Source organism: Leptonychotes weddellii, chromosome 7 (genome assembly GCF_054177405.1).
Source record: "Leptonychotes weddellii isolate Sample4059 chromosome 7, ASM5417740v2, whole genome shotgun sequence".
NCBI classification, from domain to species: domain Eukaryota; kingdom Metazoa; phylum Chordata; class Mammalia; order Carnivora; family Phocidae; genus Leptonychotes; species Leptonychotes weddellii.
In genome coordinates this window covers 75383506-75407502 of record NC_138375.1, presented here as the reverse complement: position 1 = coordinate 75407502, position 23997 = coordinate 75383506, and the positions used below count along the sequence as shown (strand labels likewise).

Here is a 23997-nt window from a genome sequence, read left to right as displayed (position 1 = left end):
AAATAAATAAATAAATAAATAAATAAATAAATAAATAAATAAATAAAAAGTTCAAAGCAAAAGCTAAAAAAAAAAAAAAAAAGATATTCCATGCTCAGGGACTGGAAGAACAAATATTGTTAAAAGGTCCATACTACCCAAAGCAATCTACAGATATAATGCAATCCCTATCAAAATACCAACAGAATTTTTCACAGAACTAGAACAAACAATCCTAAAATTTGTATGAAACCACAAAAGACCTTGAATAGCCAACAGAATCCTGAAAAAAGAAAACAAAGCTGGACGTATCACAATTCCAGATTTCAATTATACTACAAAACTATAGCAATCAAAACAGTATGGTCCTGGCACAAAAACAGAGACATAGATCAATGGAACAGAAGAATAGAAAGCCCAGAAATAAACCCATAATTATATGATCAATTAATTTTCAACAATGGAGGCCAGAAGAAGCAATGGAAAAAAGAGTCTCTTCAATAAATGGTGTTGGGAAAACTGGACAGCTACGTGCAAAAGAATGAAACTGGACCATTTTCTTATACCATACACAAAAATAAACTCAAAATGGATTAAGGACCTAAATGTGAGACCTGAAAGCATAAAAATCCTAGAAGAGAATACAGGCAGTAATATATCTGACATTGGACACAGCTACACCTTTCTAGATATGTGTCTTGAGGCAAGGGAAATAAAAGCAAAAACAAACTACCAGGAATACATCAAAATAAAAAGCTTTTGCTCAGCAAAGGAAACAATCAGCAAAACCAAAATACAACCTACTGAATGGGAGAAGATACTGCAAATGACATATCCTATAAAGGATTAGTATCCAAAATATATCAAGAATTTATACAATTCAACACCCAAAAAACAAATAATCCCAATAAAAAATGGGCAGAAGACCTGAACAGACATTTCTCCAAAGACATCCATATGGCCAACAGACACATGAAAAGATGCTCAACATCATTCATCAACAAGGAAATGCAAATCAAAATTATAATGAGATATCACTTCACACCTGTCAGAATGGCTAAAATTAGAAACGTAAGAAACAAATGTTATCAAGGATTGGAGAGAAAGGAACCCTCATTCACTGTTGGTGGGAACACAAACTGGTGCAGCAACTGTGGAAAACTGTATGGAGGTTCCCCCAAAAATTAAAAACAGAACAGGGCCCCTGGGTGGCTCAATCAGTTAAGCGTCTGACTCTTGCTTTCAGTTCAGGTCATGATCTCAGGGTCATGAGATCGAGCTCCACGTTAGGTTCTGTGCTGGGCATGGAGCCTGCTTAAGATTCTCTCTCTCCCTCTCCCTCTGCCCCTCCCCTGCCTCTCCCTCTTTAAAAAAAAAAAAATAGAACTACCCTATGATCCAGTAATCACACTACTGGGTATTTACCAAAAAATACAAAGACAATAATTCGAAAGGATATATGCACCTTTATGTTTATGGCAGCATTATTTACAATAGACAAATTATGGAAACAATCCATGTCCATCGATATATGAATGAATAAAGAACATTTGTGTGTGTGTATATATGTAAGATAAAGACAGACCAAAAAACATACTCTTAACTATAGAGAACAAACAGATGGTTACCAGAGGAGAGGTGGGCAGGGGGGATGGGTGAAATAAGTGAAGGGGATTAAGAGTACACCTATCTTAAGGAGCACTGACTGTTCAATCACTATACTGTTCACCTGAAACCATATAACACTGTATGTTAACCATAATGACATTTAAAAATTAAATTTAATAGACTTCAAAAGAAAAGCAGGCAAAAGATTTAAAAGAAATATACAAATGACCACTGAAAAATGACAAGAAAAAACATTTGAAGGTGATAGACATATTCATTATTTTGATTGTGCGGATAGTTTCATGGATGTGTCCTAAAACACACCAAATTATAAACTTTAAACATATAAAGTTTATTTTCAGTTATATCTTAATAAGGTTTTAACAGATAAAAGTAAGGAGACTTTTAAATGTTAAAATGGTAATTGGTCGGGCGCCTGGGTGGCTCAGTTGGTTGAGCGACTGCCTTCTGCTCAGGTCATGATCCTGGAGTCCCTGGATCGAGTCCCGCATCGGGCTCCCTGCTCAGCAGGGAGTCTGCTTCTCCCTCTGACCCTCCCCCGTCTCATGTGTTCTCTCTCATTCTCTCTCTCTCAAATAAATAAATAAAATCTTTAAAAAAAAAATGGTAATTGGTATGATTTATTCTCTTTTTCTAAAATGTTTGCATATTAGGGTAGTACTCATACTATGGAAAATGATATATGGGTAGAAAAAATATGAAAATATATAAACTACTAGAGAAGGGATTATTTTATGACATTACAGTCAAACCTTATTATTTATTCCAAGAGAGATCAGCAAATACACATGAATACAAAAATAACTTAAACATCACAAGTATTTAGATTTGAGTGTAATTATAACAGCTATTAAGGAATTCATAAGACTGTAAACCAAAAAATAGCTCTAAATATTGAAATTTCAAGCAGTCATACACTTTATTAATACGCTGGAAATAATTAGATTTCTAATCTTACTACTCCAGGCAACTGAGCGGTATTTACACACATGAAGAGGGCAAAAAGAAACTTAAGCTGATCTTCAGTGAGCATCTAATAACTGCTATAGATGTAGAGGGCTTGGGAGTAGATACAGACATGTGGTATTTCACAAAGATTAAAAAAGTTCTAACATCAATAACCTTTATTAAATCAGCAGAACCAGCCTACAGTTTCCTATCTTTTCATTCATTCACTTAATGAAAATTTATTAACTGCTTAAGCATAACAGATTTTGTGTTTGACAGAAGAGATGCCAAAAGGTGGTAGAGTATGTGGTTAAAACAACGGATACTAGAGCTGGAATGCCTCTGTTTAAATTGTACTCAGTCATCTATTCTATGTATTTCCAAGGGCAAGTTACTTAACCTCAGCTGTCCAGTAAAAGGTTAACATCAGGCTTAAGGTGTTCAAACCCTGTATCTTCTAAGGAAAGGACTGTCCCTTGACTGGCTTCTGGGATATAACCAGTATGGCCTTGGAATATCATGCCTGATAAGAGTGTCTTTGTATACTTGAAGCCATGGGCCATGCCATAAAGTTTATTCTAACCATGTGACTTATGGTGAGTGCATGCTTTTATCCACCTGAGTCCTGCAGCAAGCTTTATCAGTTTGATCTCTGTGGGGGCTGGAAACTGAGTAGTTGTCAATTATGGGGGCAATCCATGCCTAGGTGACTGACAACCCCAACCCCTAAAAGAAAAAAATAAAATAAAAAACAAAACCCAAGACTCCAAGGCTCAGGGGAGCCTTCCTGGTTGGTTAAGACTTTACACTTGTCACACATTGTCTGGGAGATCAAGCACTTTCCATATGACTTGAAAGATGACAAGTGGATCTAGTGCTTTGTGTCTCCTGGACTCCTGCCCTACGTGCTTTTTCTCCTTGCTGATTTTAATCTGTATCTTTTCACTATAATAAACCAAAACCATGAATATAACATTTTCCTGAGTTCTGGGAGTTTTTCCAGGAAATCATCAAACCTGAGGGTTCTTAAGGATCCTCAACATTGCTACCACATCTAAAAAAATGTATTTAATATTAGTACTTAAAGAACAGATGTGGGGATCAAAAGAATTAATGTATGTTAGGTGCTTACAATAATGCACAGCATATAATGTTTGCTGTTTCTCATGCTGTTGTAAAGATAAGTGGTCCTAATACTTGAAAAGCTTGGCCTAGTGAGAGAGGACACTAAATAATTAAACTGTTAGTGCTAAAAAAGTATGCATAATATATGAGAGAAGCAGAGAGCATCAGTTCCTTCTTTCCTATACCCAACTCTGTTGTCTTCATTTAGGTCCCAATCATTTCTCATTTCCTAAGTGAACTGCTGTGAGTATCCTCATGATAGTATAATCCTTACAGGATTCCCTGACATTGTATCTACCAGCAGCTGCACCACCACCATCACTACTACTGCCTGATCCAATATTCCTTTAATCTGATTCCACACTCTGAGAATCCATTCCCATATATGTTCCTCTGATTTCTGTAGAAACAAAATGACAAAAAATACCAAATTATCTTAGTGTTTCTCACACTTCTTCCCGTTTCAAATTTTATGCCTCACCCTCCACCCCGGGGCCTTTGTGGACTCAAGTCTGATTATAGGTCTAAAAGCAATGAAAGGTGGCAAAAATAAGACAAGAAGATCGGCAGTCCATTGCAGACAACTACTTTAAGGGATATTACAGGGTCTTTAGGCCAGGGGAGACAGACCTCCTAAGAAGGAGTAGAAGGGCTGCTTCTACCGGCAAAGGAGGTTCAACATAATTGAGAGATCCAAGGTTCCTAGCTTCATCAGAATTTGCCCAAAGATACCCATATAAGGACCCAACCCTTTCCTCAAGGTTGCAAATTCAGATTGTGCTGTAATTCAATCACCCACATGATCTGTTCTAAAGAAAGCTTAGAATTATAAATGGGTTTCTTTTAGGGCAGCAAAAGACACAAATTTTGGTACCTGAAAGTGGAGTACAGCCATACTGAAAACTTAAAATGTGAGAGGGGCGTTGGAACCAGGTAGGGGGCTCTGAGAAGGGTGTTAGAGAAAGCCTAAACACCCTGAAGAACCCGTTTATAAAAACCCCATGAGCTTTGATAAATCTATGGCGAGGACTTGCAAAAAAGCAAACGTTATTGGAAATTTGAGGAAGGGAGATACGTGTTAAGTAGTGGCAGACACTTTAGCAACACTGTCCCATGGAGTTATACAGAAAGAAGAAAATACGACTAACGAAATGGCTGATCTAGCTAAGGAGAGTTCCAACCAGAGTGCTGAATGTGCCACCTGGTTCATTTTACTGCTTATAGTAAAACTTGAGAAGTGAGAGAGAAAATAATGAAAGGGCTGTTAAACAAAAAGAAGATAAGACTTACTCTACAGGGGCGCCTGGGTGGCTCAGATGGTTAAGCGTCTGCCTTCGGCTCAGGTAGCGAAAAAAAAAAAAAGACTTACTCTACAAAAGATACTGTCAAGTAAGTGAAAAGCCAAGCCACAAACTGAGAGAAAATATTTGCAAAAGACTTATCTAATAAAGGTATCTTATTTAAAATATACAAAGAACTCTTAAAACGCAACAACAAGAAAACTGGGCCAAAGGCCCGAATAGATGCTTCACCAAAGATATACAGATGGCAAACAAGCGTACGAAAAGATCCTAAACATCATATGTCATTACGAATTACAAATTAAAACAACGGGATAACTGCTACATACCTATTAGAATGAACAAATTCCTAAATGCCTGACAACAGGAAATGCTGGCAAGGATATAGAGCAACAGGAACTGCTGGTGAGAATGCAAAATGGCACAGCCATGCTGGAAGCTAATATGGCAGTCTGTTACAAAATTAAACATACTCTCACCATACAATACAGGAATCATACTCCTTGGTATTTACCCAAATGAGCTGAAAACTTCTGTCCACACAAACACCTGCACACAGATGTTTATAGCAGCTTTATTCACTACTGCCAAATTTAGAAACAACCAAGATGTCCTTCAGTAGCTTAATGAATAAATCAACTGTGGTACATCCATACGATGGATTACTAAGCACTTTAAAAAAAAAAATCAGGGCACCTGGGTGGCTCAGTCGTTAAGCGTCTGCCTTCGGCTCAGGTCATGATCCCAGGGTCCTAGGATCGAGTCCCACATCAGGCTCCCTGCTTGGCAGGAAGCCTGCTTCTCCCTCTCCCACTCCCACTCCCCCTGCTTGTGTTCCTGCTCTCGCTCTCTCTCTCTGTCAAATAAATAAAATCTTTAAAAAAGAAAATAAATAAATAAATAAATAAATAAATAAATAAAACCATGAAAATATAGGGGAGGAATTTTAAATGCCTATTACTAAGTGAAAAAAGCCAATCCGAAAAGGATATCTACATACTATATGATTCTGACTCTAGGACACTTTGGAAAAGACGAAACTATAGACACAATCAGAAGTTTAGTGGTTGGCAGGGGTTGGGGAAAGGAGGGATAAACAAGGTAGTGAAACTATTTTTAGTGCAGTGAAATTATTCTCTACAATACTATGATTGTGGATATATGTCATTACACATTTGCCTGAACCTACAGAATGCATAACACCACGACTGAACCCTAATGTATAAACTATGGATTTTGGATGATAATGATATGTCAACATAGGTTAATCAGTTATAACAAATACACCACTCTGATGTGGAACGCTGACAGGAGAAGCTGTGCAAGTGTAGGGCCAGGAGCTATATGGGACATCTCTTAACTTTCTACTCAATTCTGCTGTGAACCTAGAACTGTTCTAAAAAACAAAATATATTAAAAGAAAATTAGGCAAATGATGCTAAAATTAAGAAATGTTTTCTGAGCAAAGAAAAAATCCAGGGCATTACCAGGAAAACATCATTCAACAATGAGGCTGAGGGTATGACTGAAAACTCTTTCATTACAACTTCAAAAATATTAAAGGTGGTGCCTCAGACTATTAGTCAGTCAGCCAAAAGGCCCTTGAAAGACATTACAATAAAGCTCAAACAATAAAGCTTCTACAAAATTAAGGGCATTATCCCTCAGCCTTGTTACTAGAAGCCCAATGTATACAAGGATTTATCTCAAAAAAAAGTGTGTGTGATTTTTGCTCAAAGGAATACATCTCAATAGAATTCACGTAACATCCACAAGATTTATAAAAGACTACTCTTTTATTTAATATATAAAAGATTTAATATATCTTAAATGAAGAGAGACTTTTGGGACCCCAAAATTCCACTGACAGAAAGCAAGCTGAAAAAAAACTCACCTTAGAAACATCTGCTATGTTTCATGAGAAAAGACAGAGGTACAAGAAAAAGCACAGAAGGCAAGGCGAAGAATCATAAAGAATTATTCCCAGGCTTGAGATCTAATCAAGAAACTTCCAGTATGTGCCCATCTGGATCTCAGAATTGCTATGAACTAAGGACACCTTTGCATCTTCCATTTTTCCCCTTTTAGAACAAAACTATCTATAGCAGTTATCCTATACCTGTCCCCCATTGTATGTTCGGTATTGCAGGTGGGGAGAGGCAGATGGAGCAGGATGGTACTCAAAGAGCTGTGCTTGAGGAAAAACACCCAAGTAACCACATCTAAGCCCGGACCTGATTTAGATGATGAAATTCTGCACTTTAAGATGATATAGTAACAGAATGAGACATGTTAGGCCTGGGAAGCACTGGGTGAACTCTGCATGTGGGAAGAACATGAACCCCTGGAGGATGGAGGGCAGACAGTGGCAGCCAACTTCCCACCTCCTGTTATTCACATCTTCATGTAGTCTCCTCCCACACAATGCCGGAGTTGACTTGTATGACCAATACTAAACAGGAGAAGTGATAGTATCACACCTAAGAAATTATAACATTGTGGCTTCCATCTTGGGTGCTCTCTCATTCTATCAGATCACTCGCTCTTGGGAAGCCATGTTGTGACCAGCCCTATGGAGAGGCCCAACTGGTACTTAAGAGAAGCTTCCTGCCAACAGCCACAGGAGTGAGCTTGGAAGTGGATCTTACAGACCCAGTCAAACTACAGATGACTGAAACCCTAGTTGACACTGTAACTACAACCTCATGAGAAATCCTAAATCAGAACCACGCCTAAGCTGACCCTAAATTTCTGACTCTAAGAGACTGTGTGAAATAATAAATATTTTTCATTTTAAGCTGCTAAATTTTGGGATCATTTGTTACATAGGTACAGACGACATGTAGTTAAACCCCAAGTGAACTAGTGAACACCACTAAAGCTCCCAGATTCATTCATTATCATCCCTGAATTGCCTGATTTTCCAATTCAGCAATAATTTATCTCCTATGTAAGGAAGGAGCTTCCTTTAGATTTACCAAAACAAGAATGTTTTCTTTTACTGTCTTTGGACTTAAAAAATTAGCTTACATAGCTTAATATTTTCAGAATTAACGGTTGATCTGGCTGAAAGTCTTTCTTCATTGAGAAAGAAAGAGAGAAACCTTACATTTTTAATTAGAACAGTTAAAAACACAAACACATATGCTTGTTTGGATAAAACTAATTATGCATGCTTCCTACTGAAGGAAATATTCAGAATAAATAAGCTTGTTTTCAATAGTTTGTTTTCAATGATAAAACTGAAATGTCTAGTTTTTTAAAAGTACTTGTAGTATTCCTAATGCAGATAAAATTTCCGCCATTATAATCACTCACACTGATCCAAAATAACAAAATACTACCTATAAACAATAATATTCTAATCACAATTGTCTGTCAAATACATCAGCGCAAATTGATTCATCATATTAGTAACCTAGAAAAAAGTAGGAAAAATTCTAAAAGAACAGTGTACAAATAAAAAATGCTTTCATGCTGGCAAAAAAAAAAAAAAAAGGTGCAAAATGGTCTCTAGTAAATCCAATTTTTGTTGGATCCAAACCTAGAGCCAACCGGTTTAAAATTCTGGCCATAATCCAACCTATAGGAAAGACCCTACTACAGCCTTGACAGCAGCTTAGGGGAGGTTACTTCAGCACACTGGAATTTAAAAAAATCTATTTTACAGCATAAGCTGTCACTCTAAGAGGGAGTCTACACTGAATGCCGCACCCCAATCACTGGAGGTATCAAGAAAATAAAAGTGAAAGGGTGCAATATAGCCATAGAAAGGCAAAGACAAACAATTACCCATTTAAAGTCTGTATAATTCAGGAATCAAAAATTTAAATGTCTATAGACACCAGAAAGTTAACAGTCAATACAGGCAGTGAGTCCTATAAGGCATAAGCTTACACTGTATGAATGTAAAGCCTGCAACAAACTGGAAAACACATAGCTCATTTCAAGCGAGTTGCAATTTGCCCCACTGTTGCTTCACAGAATGAAGACCCAGTGTCACTGGAACTTTCTATTTCTCAGGGGAAACAAAAAACCTAGATATTTACTTAAATTAGCTGAAAACTAATTTTACAACATCAAAGATTGTGCAGGTCCATTTAGCCTGGAGATCTCCAATTTGCAAACTCTGCTCGGTGCAGTATTATAGAGGGTATAATTATCTCGTATTTCTCCCATATAGCTCAATAACTTCCAGGGCAAAAACAGATATATCAGTAATAAAAATAAGACTCCAGTGATCCCACAGAATAATAATTTCCCAGAAAGTGGAATCAGGTCAAAAGTATTTTCCAAAACCAAGCCTAAGATAAATACTCCAACATTAGAGAGTGTAAAAGCAAATGAATCAAGATGATTAATTTCCAAACAACTTGAGTTAATACTATAATAATTTCCATAATATACACAAAAATGATGATACCATGAAGAATGGGTAATTCAAATCAAGAGAGTATGTCACTATCTCAATCAAACTTTTAACTTTTTAAAAATGCCTTACTTTGAGTTGTAATTTTGGTTATAATTCTAGCCTGTCCATATTCTAAACAAGGCACACAAAACCAAGCTATGCTTTATACCTGAAAAGGGTATCACTTAACACTCCTTCATTACCTTAATATTAACTCTGAATTGTTTTTTTAAATAGAAGTAGTGTGTTTAGCCACATATAGTATCATTTTTGCTACTTTCTGATGCCAAAAGGCGTATGAGGGAAATGTGATTAGCAGGGGATAAGAATATCAGCCACACCCTACAACAGTTAATAGTTACACTGTTGGGTATTAGTTATGATCATTTCTGTAATGAGCTCGTAGAGGGCCTTACAAGGGCCCAAATCCAAAATCTTAGTCTTATTAGCATCTCTCCAACCTCCAAACAAATCAACCCTGAGTACATTATCAATCTAGACTATGCTTAAAATAAATATCCTATCTGCTATATAAAAATGGAAACATAAAATAAATGCTTTGCTTCAATGATGTGTCTTCACAGTGATATTTTTCTCTACAGCAAAATTATCTACATTATCTATACTGCAAAAATGAACTATTCCCCCAAAAAGGAGACAACAATACAATATCAGAGAAAGCAGCACAGTACTGCTGTCTCTGCCTTGTCTTTAACTTAGCTGTGAAACCTTGAGCAAGTCAGTCATCTGCCATCTCATCTGTACCAAATTAATCAATTTTAATTTGCCAAAGAGTTATGAGCAAAACTGTGGTACAATTTTTCATTCATTACTTTAAATTAATCGGCTTAACTGAGCTTTATAACTGAAATAGTTAGCTAAATGTAGTACCCCAAGAGTATTTTCTAGACAATGATAGTGTACAAAGTCATTCAATAGTTAAAAAAAAAAAAAAAGGAAAAAAAAGGTGTTACCTTGAACTACTAGACCATTAGCTATTCTGGACAAAAAAAATTCCTTTCCTTCTCATAAAAATAATCCAAAAAAAAAAAAAGCCCACCTTTTTTAACAATGCTGAACACTATTAAATTACACAATTACTCATTAAATTACTTAAGTAAACCTCATTATTCTATGGATGGAAATAATGTGATACATTGTCTGAAAAACATAGCTTACTCCTGCAGGACTGTACACACTGCACATCTTCCAAACATTGACTACTGAGCCAGATGAACTGACAGACACATTGCACTGATACACAGTAGGTCTTACTGAACTACTCAAGGCCAAATGGCTGACTTCAGAACCATATGTTGAGATGTAGCTGGTGATTTGCTCTCTCTCACCTCATCCCCCATCCCATTCCAATCTGTGGAGCTGTATTAGTTTGTCACCTTGGTTGCTGAAACTTATCTCCTCTGCTGCCAGTTCTGCTGCTTATTGTCCATCACTGTTACTGATGTCCTTTGCCACTCCCCACCTACCCGCATCCCATTGCTATACTGCTACCCAATACTTCTTTTTTCTGTTTCACCATTTTTTAAGGGAGGGGGAAGAACAGAGGGAGAAAGAGAATCTTAAGTGGGCTACATGCCCAGCACACAGCTGGATGCGGAACTCGATCTCACAACCCTGAGATCATGACCTGAGCCAAAATCAAGAGTCAGACGCTTAACTGACTGAGCCACCCAGGTGACCCTGTTTCACCATTTTTGTCTCTTCTGTTTGTTTCCAGGCTTCCAAGTCCCAGAAAAAAGAGATCGACTTCATAGACACAGTCAGCCAATCAATATACTCCTTTCCTTCTAATTAAAAGAAAAAAAAATCAAAGCAGGTCAGAATGATCCTTGGCTTTTCTGAACTGTTTTTATCACAATCTGATACTCAAAGGTTCATTCATTGTTATTAAAGATGCTTTATGGTCTTTTTTATTTCTAAGTTTGGAGTTACTATAGATACTTGTCTATAGATAATTGAAATTTTTACAATTATAGTATTGTAGGGTTAAAAATTCCAAAGGAAACATAGTGGGGCTGCCTTCTTAACCTTTAGACGATTCACCAAAAAAAAAAAAAAAAAAAAATCCAAAAATTTCTATTAAAATCAATCTTAAAATAAATGAATAGCACTCCAAAGAAGATATACATATGGCCCCAAAGCATATGGAAAGATGTTTAACACCTCCAATCGTTAGGAAAATCAAAACCATAGGAGATACTACTTCACACCCATTAGGATAACTATTATCAAAAAAAAAAAGAGAGAGAGAGAAAGAGAATGTGTTTGGCAAAGATGTGAAAAAGTATTTTTGAAGACGTAGAGAAATTGCAACCTCTGCTCATTGCTGGTACGAACGTAAAACAGTACAACCACTGTGGATAATAGTAAGGTGATTCCTAAAAAATTAAATACAGAATTGACATTTGATCCAATTCTGGGTATATAGCCAAAAGACATGAAAGCAGAAACTCAAACAGATATTTGCACACCCCTGTTCAGAGCAACCCTTATTCACAATAGACAAAAGATGAAAGCAACACAAGCATCTATGGTCAAAATGATTTAAAAAACAATGTGGTATACACATAAAATGGAATATCAACCTTATAAAGAAAACACAATACAACATGGGTGAACCTCGAAAATATAATGTTAAGTGAAATAAGCCAGTCACAAAAGGATAAATATTGTACGATTCCATTCATATGAGTTACCTTGAGTAGAGTCAGGAAATTCAGAAACAGAAAGTAAAAGGTTGTGAGAGGCTAAAGGGAGGGGGGAACAGAGAGTTAATGTTTAAAGGGTATGGATTTTCAGTTGAGGAAGATGAAAAGTTCTGGAGATGGATGACAGTGATGATTGCATAACAGGGTGAGTGTACTTAGTACCACTCATATACACAGTTAAAAATGTTTAAAATGGTAAATTTTATGTTATGTATATTTTACCACAGTAAAAAAGATGAATGAAAAGTAAAGTTTACAATAGGGTAGAAAAGTACTTGCTATTTAGTTATCCATGGCTACTGTGCAAACCTTATCTAAGACAGCACAAGTAATGTATCAACTGAGTAAATGGTGCTTAACTTCATTAGTGCCAATGAAGAGCATGGAAACATCTCTAAATATCTAAGGACTTCAGATTGTCCTCATAGAGCTGTCTGGGAAAGTTGAAAAAAATAGTCTGTCAATAAGTAAGATCTCTCATGCACACACCAAACCACTGAATAAATACTCATTTTCGAGATTTTTAAACCCTAATGCCTCCATGCCTACATCATTGCTATTCTCAGATATACCAAACATACTCTTGCCTCACCACGTTTTGCTATCCTAATACACCCATCTCCCTCATACCTGCAGAGTTCACTCTCTCATTTTATTCAGATGTCTACTCATATGTTCCCTTATCAGAGAGGCTAAGCTTGACAATCCTATATAAAATAGTATCCTCTGTAATTCTCTCTCCGCATAAAGAGCTTTATTTTTCTTCATAGATTTTATCACTACCTAGTATACACGTTTACTTGTTAATTCTTTTCTCCATCCACTACAATGTAAATTCCAGGAGCACAAGGACTGCTGGAGTCCAGCTCCAGCCAGGGTGGGTCTCTCGTAGGAAAGGACGGTGTCGGCGAATGAGGAGACACAGACACAAGGTCAGGTTGCAAGCATCTCCTCCTGACAGTCTCGGAGGAACTTTATTTATATGTTAGGATATTTTTGTCTTTCCAAATCTTAGATCATTTTCTGGATTACAGCCATAGCCTTCTTTCATTTTTCCTTTGTAATGATTAACATGACCTTTATTGATTTCTGCTTATTGGCTTTCGCTAAAACTAAAAAACAATACGCAAAGAGAAAGGTGCTAGACAGAGCGTGACCTTTTTGTTATTTTGTTCTATAGAAACTAATTCTTCGTGGAATTAGTTTCATTATGATTGCTTAGATAGGCGTAACTAAGGTGAGTAGTCACTTTATCATGAAACCCCAGAAATATTCCCACAATTAATAAAGATGGCCATAAATAAAATGAAAAAGAATAGCAGGAGCCAGCCCAGAAATATTCCCACAATTATAAAGATTGCCATAAACAAAATGAAAGAGAATAGCAGGAGCCAGCTGTGGAGTCTCCTGTTTTCAGGATCGTCCCCCATACTTGGACTTTGTCAAACAGCATGAGTAGCTTGGCTCGCGCCAAAGGACTTTGTCTATTTTGTTCACTATGTACCCCCATCACCTAGAACTCCACCTGACACATCGAGGGTGGCCAATAAATATTTGTTAAATGAATAAACAGATGTGATGCTCACAGCATAAAATCATATTTTCCTTTTGGTCTTGGTACTATTCTACCATCTACAAGCCTTGAACAGCCACCAGCCACTGCCTCAAAGCCATCCAGAATGGGAATGATTAAAGTGGGAGGAGCACCTAGTTTAAGAAGTCAGATAGAAACCTGGTACCAGCACTGACAATAATACCTTAATTAGGCACTTCAAACAGTGCTTGCTCTCTGTTTCTAAATACCCTAAATGAATACAGTATATCCGCCCCTGACAATATGAACTAAAGTATAAGTATAAAGAATTTACCTCTAACACTGCTTTAAAACAAAAAGATACCATGTATTGCATAATAAACATCACAGTGCATCTGTTTTGATGAACATTACAAGGCACTTGCTAGTCTAAAAACCACAGGATTTTCCCTCTAGAACTTCTCAGAGGTAGGGAAATACACAAATGCAAGAACACTAGTTGTTAATAAATACAGACAAAAATTAAGTAACCAATTTCTTGGCCCAAGAGATACACACTCTGGAGCATGAGAAGAATATGTTAAATCTCTGGATGAGGGAGAGAAAAGAGTGTTTCCAATATATACCTAACTTTATTTCAAAGTCAAAAGTTTAAAAATCCATTCCAGTCAAATGTCCCACCAGCGCCCACACATACATGTTACAAGTTTTGAGAGAATTTTATAACTGCACTTTAATTTTCTGTCTGCAGTGAATGGCATCTGGTAAAGCTTCAGCCATTGATTATAATTTTTGTAGAAAAAATGTTTAATCAAACAATAAATACCGTCCCTCCTGAGAAAGCATACGAGGGCCCATTACTCTATGGTCTCTAGGGCTCACCGAACTCCACATGTTCACTTGTAAGGACGGTCAACCAGGGAACGCACGTGTTCTGCCCCGCCTCATAAGTGAAAATGGCAGGTGGAACCTGCCCATCGGCGGGGTCCCTAAATTGGGTACACCTGTGCGCAAGGCACGCAGCGTGATCTGTGGGAAGCCTGCGGCCCCGGGGCCAACAATCCCCGCCCGAGACCGACCAGGCCAGCCCCTTCCTCTGATCTCCGCCCGGGCCTGCCCCCGGAGCTCATATCCCCGCAAACGCAGGTCCTACCTGAGCTCTGCCCCCAGCTACAGGGCTGCGGGGGGAGGCGGGAGGAGGCGTGGCCTTCCAGCTCGCCAGACGAACTCCCTCGTGCGGTTGTTATGACTTTCCCTCTCGGGATCCGCGCCCCGACCAAGTTCGAGCTGCACTTCCGGGGTCCGCAGGCGACTGAGACGTCATTGCGCATGCGACGACGGCTGCGACAATCCGGAAATGGGCGGAGCGTGGTCGCTAGGTTGGTTCCTGTGGAGCTAAGTGGGCTGGGAAAGGCTTGTGGGAGGTAAGAGTTGTCCTGTTATTTCCCCCTGGCCTTGCTCGCCTTTTCCTTCACCCTTTTTTTCTAAAGCGGGAGACCCCGCTTCCTGAGTAGCCTTGAGGACGGGGCCACCTTGCAGCCTCGTTTTCCAAGAGAAAATTAAAAAGTAGTTGTGAGACTGTCCATGCAGCCAATTGCCCACTCTCCCACTCATGTTTTATTCATCTTTACCCACTCCATTCCGCTCCAGAAAAGACAGAAGGTCGAAACTTCTAGATTTGAAAGATTAAATTTACTTCAAAATTATGACTTATAAAGTAAGAAATTAAGGTTTGGCTCCCTGACCCTGCTCTTTTCCTATTTCCTGAGTACTAGTGGGATGAATGAGAAACAGTTTTGGAAACGCAGCCTTTATGGGAAAATTCCTGGTAGTAAAAATTTCTCAGGAAAATCCTTTAAATGGCCTACAAAGTACAGAATACATAATGCTAAAAATAAAGTCGAGATCTTTAATTCTTATACACACTTGAATGTGAGACCTCTTAGGTAGTTGAAATGTTAGAATAAAAGGAGAGTTTGTGTGTCAATATCCGGGCATTTAAACAATCAGAAATCCAAGGGGCAACTCTTAATCTTCATCTTAACCATTCAGCAGCATTTGACACAGTTAATTACATCTTTTACTTGAAACTTGATACACATTTTTCATTTGACTTTTGTGAAATCATGGTGCTCTTTTGATTCTCCTTTGCTTGATTCCTCCCGTTTTTTTTTTTTTTTTAAGATTTTATTTATTTATTTGACAGCGCAGAAGCAGGGGGAGCAGCAGGCAGAGGGAAAGGGAGAAGTAGGCTCCCCGCTGAGCAGGGAGCATGACCAGGGGTGGGCGGGTGGATCCCAGGACCCTGGGATCATAACCTGAGCTGAAGGCAGAGGCTTAACCGGCTGAGCCACCCAGGCGCCCCTCTCCCTGATTTCTAAATGTTATTATGCTCTAGACCTGTTCCCTTCTTTATCTGTCCTCATTCCGCAGGTGATCTCATCCATTTCCTTCATTGTCTTTTACATAACTTCACTATGCTGATGGCTTCCAAATATCCATATCCAGCCCTGACTTCTCTGATTACTATACTCACATATCCAACTTCTTATTCAACATATTACTAGGATATTTAATATGCGTGTCAAACTCTATATTTTCCACCTCCAAAACCTGTTTCCTATTGCATATCTCTCCATTTCAGTAAATGGCATTAGATTCTTACAGTTGTTCAGATTATCCTGATTCCTCTTTCTCTAACATTCCATGTCCAGTCCCTCAGCAAAATCTGTTGGCTCTTTTTTCGAAGGGTATCCTAAACCTAATCAGTTCTCAACACCTATACAGTGTTATTCTACTCCTCAATGGATGCTGTAATTGCCTCTTAATTGTTCTACACACTTCTATTTTTGCCTTCCTACAGTCTAGCCTCCATTTGGCAGCTGTAGAAATGCTTCTAAAATGCATGTCAGAATGTGTTACTTTCCCAGTCAAAACTCTTAAGAGCTTCTCTACTCAAGTAGAAGAAAATCCAAAATTGTTTTCATAAAACTCTAAGATCCTACATTATCTGGCCCCTGGCCACTCCTTGCTGCCTCTGAGGAAGAGGGATGTAAGAGATTTGGAGATGTGGTGGGGTGAGGCTTGACCAGTAACCTTGGAGTTTGGGAAATGGCAGTCCCAGAGGTGATTACCCAGCTCTCTTGCCTGGAAATATTTAAAGGGAAGAGACCGACTGAGGGTGCCTGTGATGACAGATAAAAACTGTCGAGTTTTCCCAACAGCTAGTAGACATGTTGGTACATGGCTGCTGTATTCATTTTCAAGGACTACCAATAACAAAGTACCTTAAACTGGGTGACTTCACAACAAAAAATTACTGCCTCACATTTCTGGAAGTTAGAAGTTCAAGATGAAAGTGTAGGCAATGTTGGTTCTTTCTGAGCACTGGAGGGAAATATTCTTCCATGCCCCTCTTCTAGGATCTGGTGGTTTGCCAGAATCTTTGATGTCCCTTAGCTTGTAGATGCATTATCCCAGTCTCTACCAGTATATTCTCATGGCATTCTCCCTGTGTATTGCCTCTGCATCCAAATTTTTGCCATTGTGTAGGGACTCAGTCATATTGCATTGGGGTACACCCCAGTGACTTCATTTTAACTTGATTATCTAATGGCCTTATTGCCAAATAATGTCATTTGTGAGGTACTGGGCTTAGGACTTTATTGTATCTTTTCAAGGGGACACATTTCAACTTGTAGCACTACTAGAATTGTTTTGAAAAAGAAGTGAAGTGTTTCTAGTAGAATGAAAGAAAGGAAAAGCAACCAGGGAGCAGAATGAAGTTGTGCGAAGCCACCAGGAGAGGATGTGCATGGAAATTTTGACATGCTGGCTGGAGCATTCATTCTGTGTATCTGGCAATGGCAGTGTTGGAGTTCCAGAATTTGGGTGAATCTCCAAAATGTTCAAAACCATCAGCTCTTAGGCAGTTGTTACAGAGGGCACCATGGTTTTCCTTTAGCCTTTTCTTCTCCCACCCCTAAGCTGATGCTAATGGACTTCAAGGTAACAGAGTTGAGTGTGGGACACAGAGAAGTAAAATGTGGTGGAACCAAGACAAAACAGATTTACCCTCTTCCTTCCAGTCATATTTGTGGGTCAGGCCTATGCTAGGAAAGAGGACACTTTAAAGTAAGTTAGAGGCTTCCAGTCCAATATGTAAAGAGTTTGGAGCTTGGTCAGTCACTTCCATCCTCACAATAAGAAAAAAGCTGAACTAAAAATCAGCAACTCTTTCTAGATCCATGAAAGATTGAGGTCAGCAGGAAAATTACTGACTCCCAAATTGGAGAGACAGGCAATTAAAGAGCACAGTTTAGAGGGAGCAGAAGTTGGCAGCAGGAGTCAGTATGGGTAGGAACACCCTAAACTGCAATTGATAAATTGCTGAAGGCTCACTGTGGACTACCATGAGAATTTAAACTCATGAACTAGCTTGAGAGTTAAAAACCTCAAGTGGTTCCACTTGTGGGGATAGGGAGACCACCCACATTTTCCTGAATTTTACCTTTAGAAGCGCTGCCAGGTTTTTACTGTGAAAATAGGAGAAAAATCCTCTTCTGTCAGGGGAAGAGGATAAGTGGCCATTTTGAAATATGCCTAGAGCTATCTGTTTTCTTTATCAACCCTGCCGTTAAGGGAAACTATTTTACCTAACCAACTGGAGGTTTATCAATCTAGAGGAATGAAAATACTCAACCCCATCCCACTCTAGTCTTTGAAGTTGTGGGGGGAAGTGTACAACATGTAGGAACAGAAGGGGACTATAAACAGAGAAATGAAAACACTAAGGAAGAATCAAGAGGAAATGCTAGAAAACTAAAACACATGAACGGAAATGAAAAATATCTTTGATTGGCTCATAAGTATACTGGACACAGCCAAGTAGAAAATGTAGGTTGAAATATGTCAGTATAAAGTTATAAAACTGGCGTGCCTGGGTGGCTCAGTCATTAAGCGTCTGCCTTCGGCTCAAGTCACGATCCCAGGGTCCTGGGATTGAGCCCCGCATCAGGCTCCCTACTCGGCGGGAGGCCTGCTTCTCCCTCTCCCACTCCCCCTGCTTGTGTTCCTGCTCTCACTATCTCTCTCTGTCAAACAAATAAATAAAATCTTAAAAAAAAAGTTATAAAACTGAAATGCAAAGAGAAAAAAAATGAAAAAAATAAGAGAGTATCCAAGTACTCCAGGGAAATGACAAAACGTGTAACATAGGCATAATAGGAAACCTAGAAGGAGAAGTAAGAAAGAAAGGAAGAAAAGAACTATTTGAAGAAATAATGACTGAGAATTTTCTAAAATTAACGCAGACACAAAACCCACAGATCCAGGAAGCATAGAGAACTGCAAACTGGATAAATAAGAAAAAATCTATACCTGGACATATATATTCTAAACAGCAAAAAATCAAGAACAAGAAAATCTTGAAGCCAGACAGGGGAAAAACAACCTTGCCTACAGAGAAAAGGGGATAAGAATTACATTGGACTTATCTTCAGAAACTATGCAAGAACAGAGTAGAATGAAATATTTAAAGTGTTGAAAGAAAAAAAAAAGCATGGATTTTGATATCCAGTGAAATTATTCTTAAAAAAGTAGAAGAAAAATAAAGACAGTTTTAGACAAACAAAAATGGAGGGAAACTATCACCAGTGAACCTGAACTGCAAGAAATGTTAAAAGAAGTTCTTCAAAGGGATAGAAATGTTGGAAACTTGGTTCTACATTTAAAAAAAAAATTAAGGAATAAATAAAGGTAAAATTAAATCTGTTTTTCTTATTCTAAATTAATATGACAGATAATACTGTTCAAAATAATACTGTCAACATTGTGTTCTATAATTAGTACTTGTGGATAGGTGAAATGAATGACTGCACTGTTACAAAGGACAGGAGGGAGGAATTGAAAATACTCTGCACTTTCACTATCTATGAAGGTATATAGTGTTAATTTGAAAGTGGGCTTAGATAAGTTGTCAATGTATATTGCGTACTCTAGGGCAACTGCTTTAAAAGTTTAAAAAAAGTCATATGCTGAGGGGGGAGAGGAAAGAAACTGAAATCACATAAAATGTCCAATTAAAATCAGAGAAGGCAGAAAAGAGTGGAAGACAAAACATTAAAGAAATGAAGGAAGCAATGGGGCCAAGAATAGAAAACATTTAAAGTGACTTTGAGATCATATTCCACGAAGAATGAAGGGGGGGAAATCGGAGGGGGAGATGAACCATGAGAGACGATGGACTCTGAAAAACAAACTGAGGGTTCTAGAGGGGAGGGCGGTGGGGGGATGGGTTATCCTGGTGATGGGTATTAAAGAGGGCACGTTCTGCATGGAGCACTGGGTGTTATGCACAAACAATCATGGAACACTACATCAAAAACTAATGATGTATGGTGATTAACATAACAATAAATTTTTTTTAAAAAAATTAGACATTTGAAAATATCCTGCTGTGACCAGAAATGCCATAATGCATGCCTAGCATAAAATCCAGGGATAGGGAAGAAGATCTGACAAAGCAGGTTTGGATTGTAGTAGTAGGAAAAAATCTAGGTTTTACTGCTTGTTATCCCACATCACCCAAGTGCTGCACATACAATATATCAGTTACATCCAAATATTTATGTTACAGAAACTATAAAGTTTAAAATCTTATGTAATATCTATAAAAATCATGTTTTCAAGGTTGGAATGGTACTTCCTCATTGGGTTATTACTACTGAGTAATTCTTCAGTCTCTTCCTGGTACTTTTTCTCTTTTATTAACTTTCCCTTCCAGCTTATATCTAGTCTGAAATTATTTCTGATTTTCTACGATTACTTCTATAAGCACAAAACTTATCTCACTCTTCTTCATTCTAATCCTCTTATGTACTGATGTTGCCATTGCGGGCAACCTGGTTATGCCCAAATATCCTCAGAAACTTACTCTCCCTCTCAGTATTCAATGAAACTTGATATATTGGATGTTAAATGTGGTCAGTAGGCTTTTAAGATACATTGCCACATCCTTATAATGAGCTTTCTTACACACACACTACATACTGTAATAAATCTTAGCTATGAGTACAAGTATGTAATGAGTCCTGTGAGTTCTAGTTAATCTCCAAAGGTAGGCATGGTCCTGAAGACTCCCCCAACATAGTTACCCATTCTGAAGAGAAAAGACACAATGGAACTGATCTCAAGATGACTCATTGGAATCATCAAACAAGACTTTAAAAAGCTATTATAACTATGCTTAATGACAGAGAGGAAAGTATACTCATACAGAATGAAAATACAGGAAATCTCAGGAGAGACATTAAAAGTGTAATAAAGAACCAAATGGAAATTCTGTTATGGGAAAATAATATGAAATTTTAAAAAATCCACTGCTTGGGCTTAACAGCAGAATGGAGATTGTGAGGAGAGAGTCCATGAACTTGGAGATAGATAGATACAAATACATTTGTATCCTACCTATGCATAACACAGATTTCTCAAAAACAACATTACAGAGAAGATTTTGAAAGCAGACAGAATAAAAAGACATATGTATATAGAACAATGATCTATATGATCACTGTCTTCTCATCAGAAGCAGTGGAAGCCAGAAGAGATTGGATCATCTTTCAAGTGCTCAAATAAAAAGGTAGTCAGTCCAGAATTCTCTATCTAGTGAAATACCTTCAAGAATGGTGAAATAGACATTTTCAGGTGAAACAAAAATAACAGACTGTACCATAAGCAGATCTTCAAGAAATGCTAATGGAGGGGAAATAAAACCATATGGAGATTAGGATCTTGAGAAAGAAGAAGCATCAGAAATAGAAAACACCTCAGTAAATATATTATTTTTCCTCTTAATTTCATTAAAATACATAGAACTTTAAAACAAAAATTTTAGCATTATCTGGTGAAGTTTATTAGATCTGTTGATGTAATACATAGGAAAGCTGTATTACCTAGGGCAGGATGAGGGAAGAAGTAAATGGACCTAAACACTCTAGAAAGTTAAGGGTATATATTTAATACTTAGAGGAACCACTAAAAAAAAAAAAAAAAGCAGAGGTATAGCTAAAAAGCCAATAATTACAATGTGTAAGAATGTTCATAGAAGTTTTATTCATAATAGCCCTAAACTATAAATAATCCAGGTGTCCATCATATTGTAATAGAATACTTACAGGTATACCTTACTTTACTGTGCTTTGAAGATAATGTATTTTTTACAAATTAAGAGTCTGTTGCAGCCTTGCATTGAGCAAGTCTATTAACACCATTTTTCCAACAGCATTTGCTCCCTTCATAACTGTCACATTTTGGTAATTCTAACAATTACTTTAAACTTTTTCATTATATTGGTTATGGTGATCTGTGATCAGTGATCTTTGATGTTGCTATTGTAATTGTTTTGGGGTGCTACATACCATTCCCATATAAGACGGTGAACTTAACTGATTGGGTGTCTCCCGACTGCTCCACCAACCAGCCATTCCCGTCTCTCCCTCTCCTCAGACCTTCGTATTCCCTGAGACACAAAAATGGTGAAATTAAGCCAATTAGTAACCCTATAGTGGCCTTTAAGTGTTCAAGTAAAGAAAGAATTGCACATCTCTCACTTTAAATCAAAAGCTAGAAATGATTAAGCTTAGTAAAGAAGGCATGTTGAAATCCAAGATAGGCTGAAAGCTAGGCCTCTTGGGTCAAACAATTAGACAAGTTGTGAAGGCAAAGGAAAAGGTCTTAAAGGAAATTAAAAGGTCTTCCCACTCCAGGGAAAACACAAATGATAAGAAAGTGAAACTGCCGTCTTGCCAATATGGAGGAAATTTTAATGGTCTGGATAGAAGATCACATCAGCCATAATATTCCCTCAAGCCAAAACCTACACCAGAGCAAAGCTCTACTGTCCTCAATTCTATGAAGGTTGGGAGAGGTAAGGAAGCAGCAGAAGATAAGTTGGAAGCTAGTAGAGGTTCGCTCATGAGGTTTAAGGAAAGAAGTCGTCTCTATAACATAAAAGTTCAAGATGAAGCAGCAAGTTATCTGAAAGATCTAGCTAAAATAACTCATGGAGGCATTTACACTAAACAACATTTTCTATGTAGACAACCTTATATTGGAAGAAGATGCTATCTGGGATTTTATAGCTAGAGAGAAGTCAATGCCTGGCTTCAAAGCTTCCAAGGGCAGGCAGGCTGACTCCCTTATTAGGGGCCATGAGCTGGTAACTTTAAGTTGAAGTCAATGCTTATTTACCATTCTGAAAATCCTTGGGCCCTTAGGAGTTATCTTAAATCTATTCTGCCTGTGTTCTATAAATGGGACAACAAAGCCTCGCTGATGGCACATCTATTTGCAGGGTTTACTGAATATTTTTTTTTTTAAAGATTTTATTTATTTTTTAGAGAGTGAGCGAGAGAGAAACAGCACGAGAGGGGAGAGGGTCAGAGGGAGAAGCAGGCTCCCCGCTGAGCGGGGAGCCCGATGTGGGACTTGATCCCAGGACCCTGGGATCATGACCTGAGCCGAAGGCAGACGCTTAACCATCTGAGCCACCCAGGCGCCCGGTTTACTGAATATTTTAAGTCTCTTCACTCTTCACACTGCTCAGAAAAAAAAAAAAAAAAAAAGACTTATTTCAAAATATTACTGTTCATTGACAATGCACCTGGTCATCCAAGAATTCTGGCAGAGATGTCCAACAAAATTAATGTTTTCAAGCCTACTAACACAACATCCATTCTTTAGCCCATGGATCAAGGAGCAGTTTCAACTTTCAAGTGTTACATGGGAACTGCATTTCTTAAGGCTATCGGTGCCATAGATAAGGAGTTCTCTGATGGATCTGGGCAAAGTCATTTGAAAACCTGGAAAGGATTCAACATTCTGGATGCCATAAAGAACAATCATGATCTGTGGGGAAAAGGTAAAAATATCTTCAAGAACAAGAGTTTGGAAGAAGTTGATTCCGTGGTTGACTTTGAGGAGCTCAAAATTTAGTGGAGGAAGTAATTGCTGGTGTAGTGGAAATAGCAGGAGAACTAGAAGTGGAGCCTGGATATATGACTGAATTGTTGCAATCTCATTATAACACTTTTTTTTTTTTAAGATTTTATTTATTTATTTGACAGAGACAGAGCAGGAACACAAGCAGCAGGAGTGGGAGAGGGAGAAGCAGGCTTCCTGCCGAGCAGGGAGCCCGATGTGGGGCTCGATCCCAGGACCCTGGGATCATGACCTGAGCTGAAGGCAGACGCTTAACGACTGAGCCACCCAGGCGCCCTCATTATGACACTTTAATGGATGAGGAGTTGCTTCTTAAGCATGAGCAAAGAAAGTAATTTCTTT

General features: G+C 38.1%; 1 protein-coding gene and 1 long non-coding RNA gene across 7 annotated transcripts in view; one reads left to right on the top strand and one right to left on the bottom strand.

Annotated features, from left to right (window-relative positions):
- ARB2A (ARB2 cotranscriptional regulator A) overlaps positions 1 to 14993 on the bottom strand; it is a 388449-nt gene extending 373456 nt beyond the window's left edge. For 2 of the 5 annotated variants that reach the window (XM_081826569.1, XM_081826570.1), the window contains exon 1: positions 14810 to 14993. In XM_081826569.1, the coding sequence (XP_081682695.1) occupies positions 14810 to 14987 (178 nt within the window). In that variant the 5' untranslated portion in view covers positions 14988 to 14993. The remainder of the gene's footprint in view (positions 1 to 14809) is intronic. The other 3 variants (XM_081826573.1, XM_081826568.1, XM_081826571.1) reach the window with 3 other exon arrangements.
- Positions 14940 to 23997, top strand: part of LOC145722651 (uncharacterized) — a 95591-nt gene continuing 86533 nt past the window's right edge. For both annotated transcript variants that reach the window (XR_014147055.1, XR_014147056.1), the window contains exon 1: positions 14940 to 15080. This is a non-coding gene — a long non-coding RNA (uncharacterized LOC145722651). The remainder of the gene's footprint in view (positions 15081 to 23997) is intronic.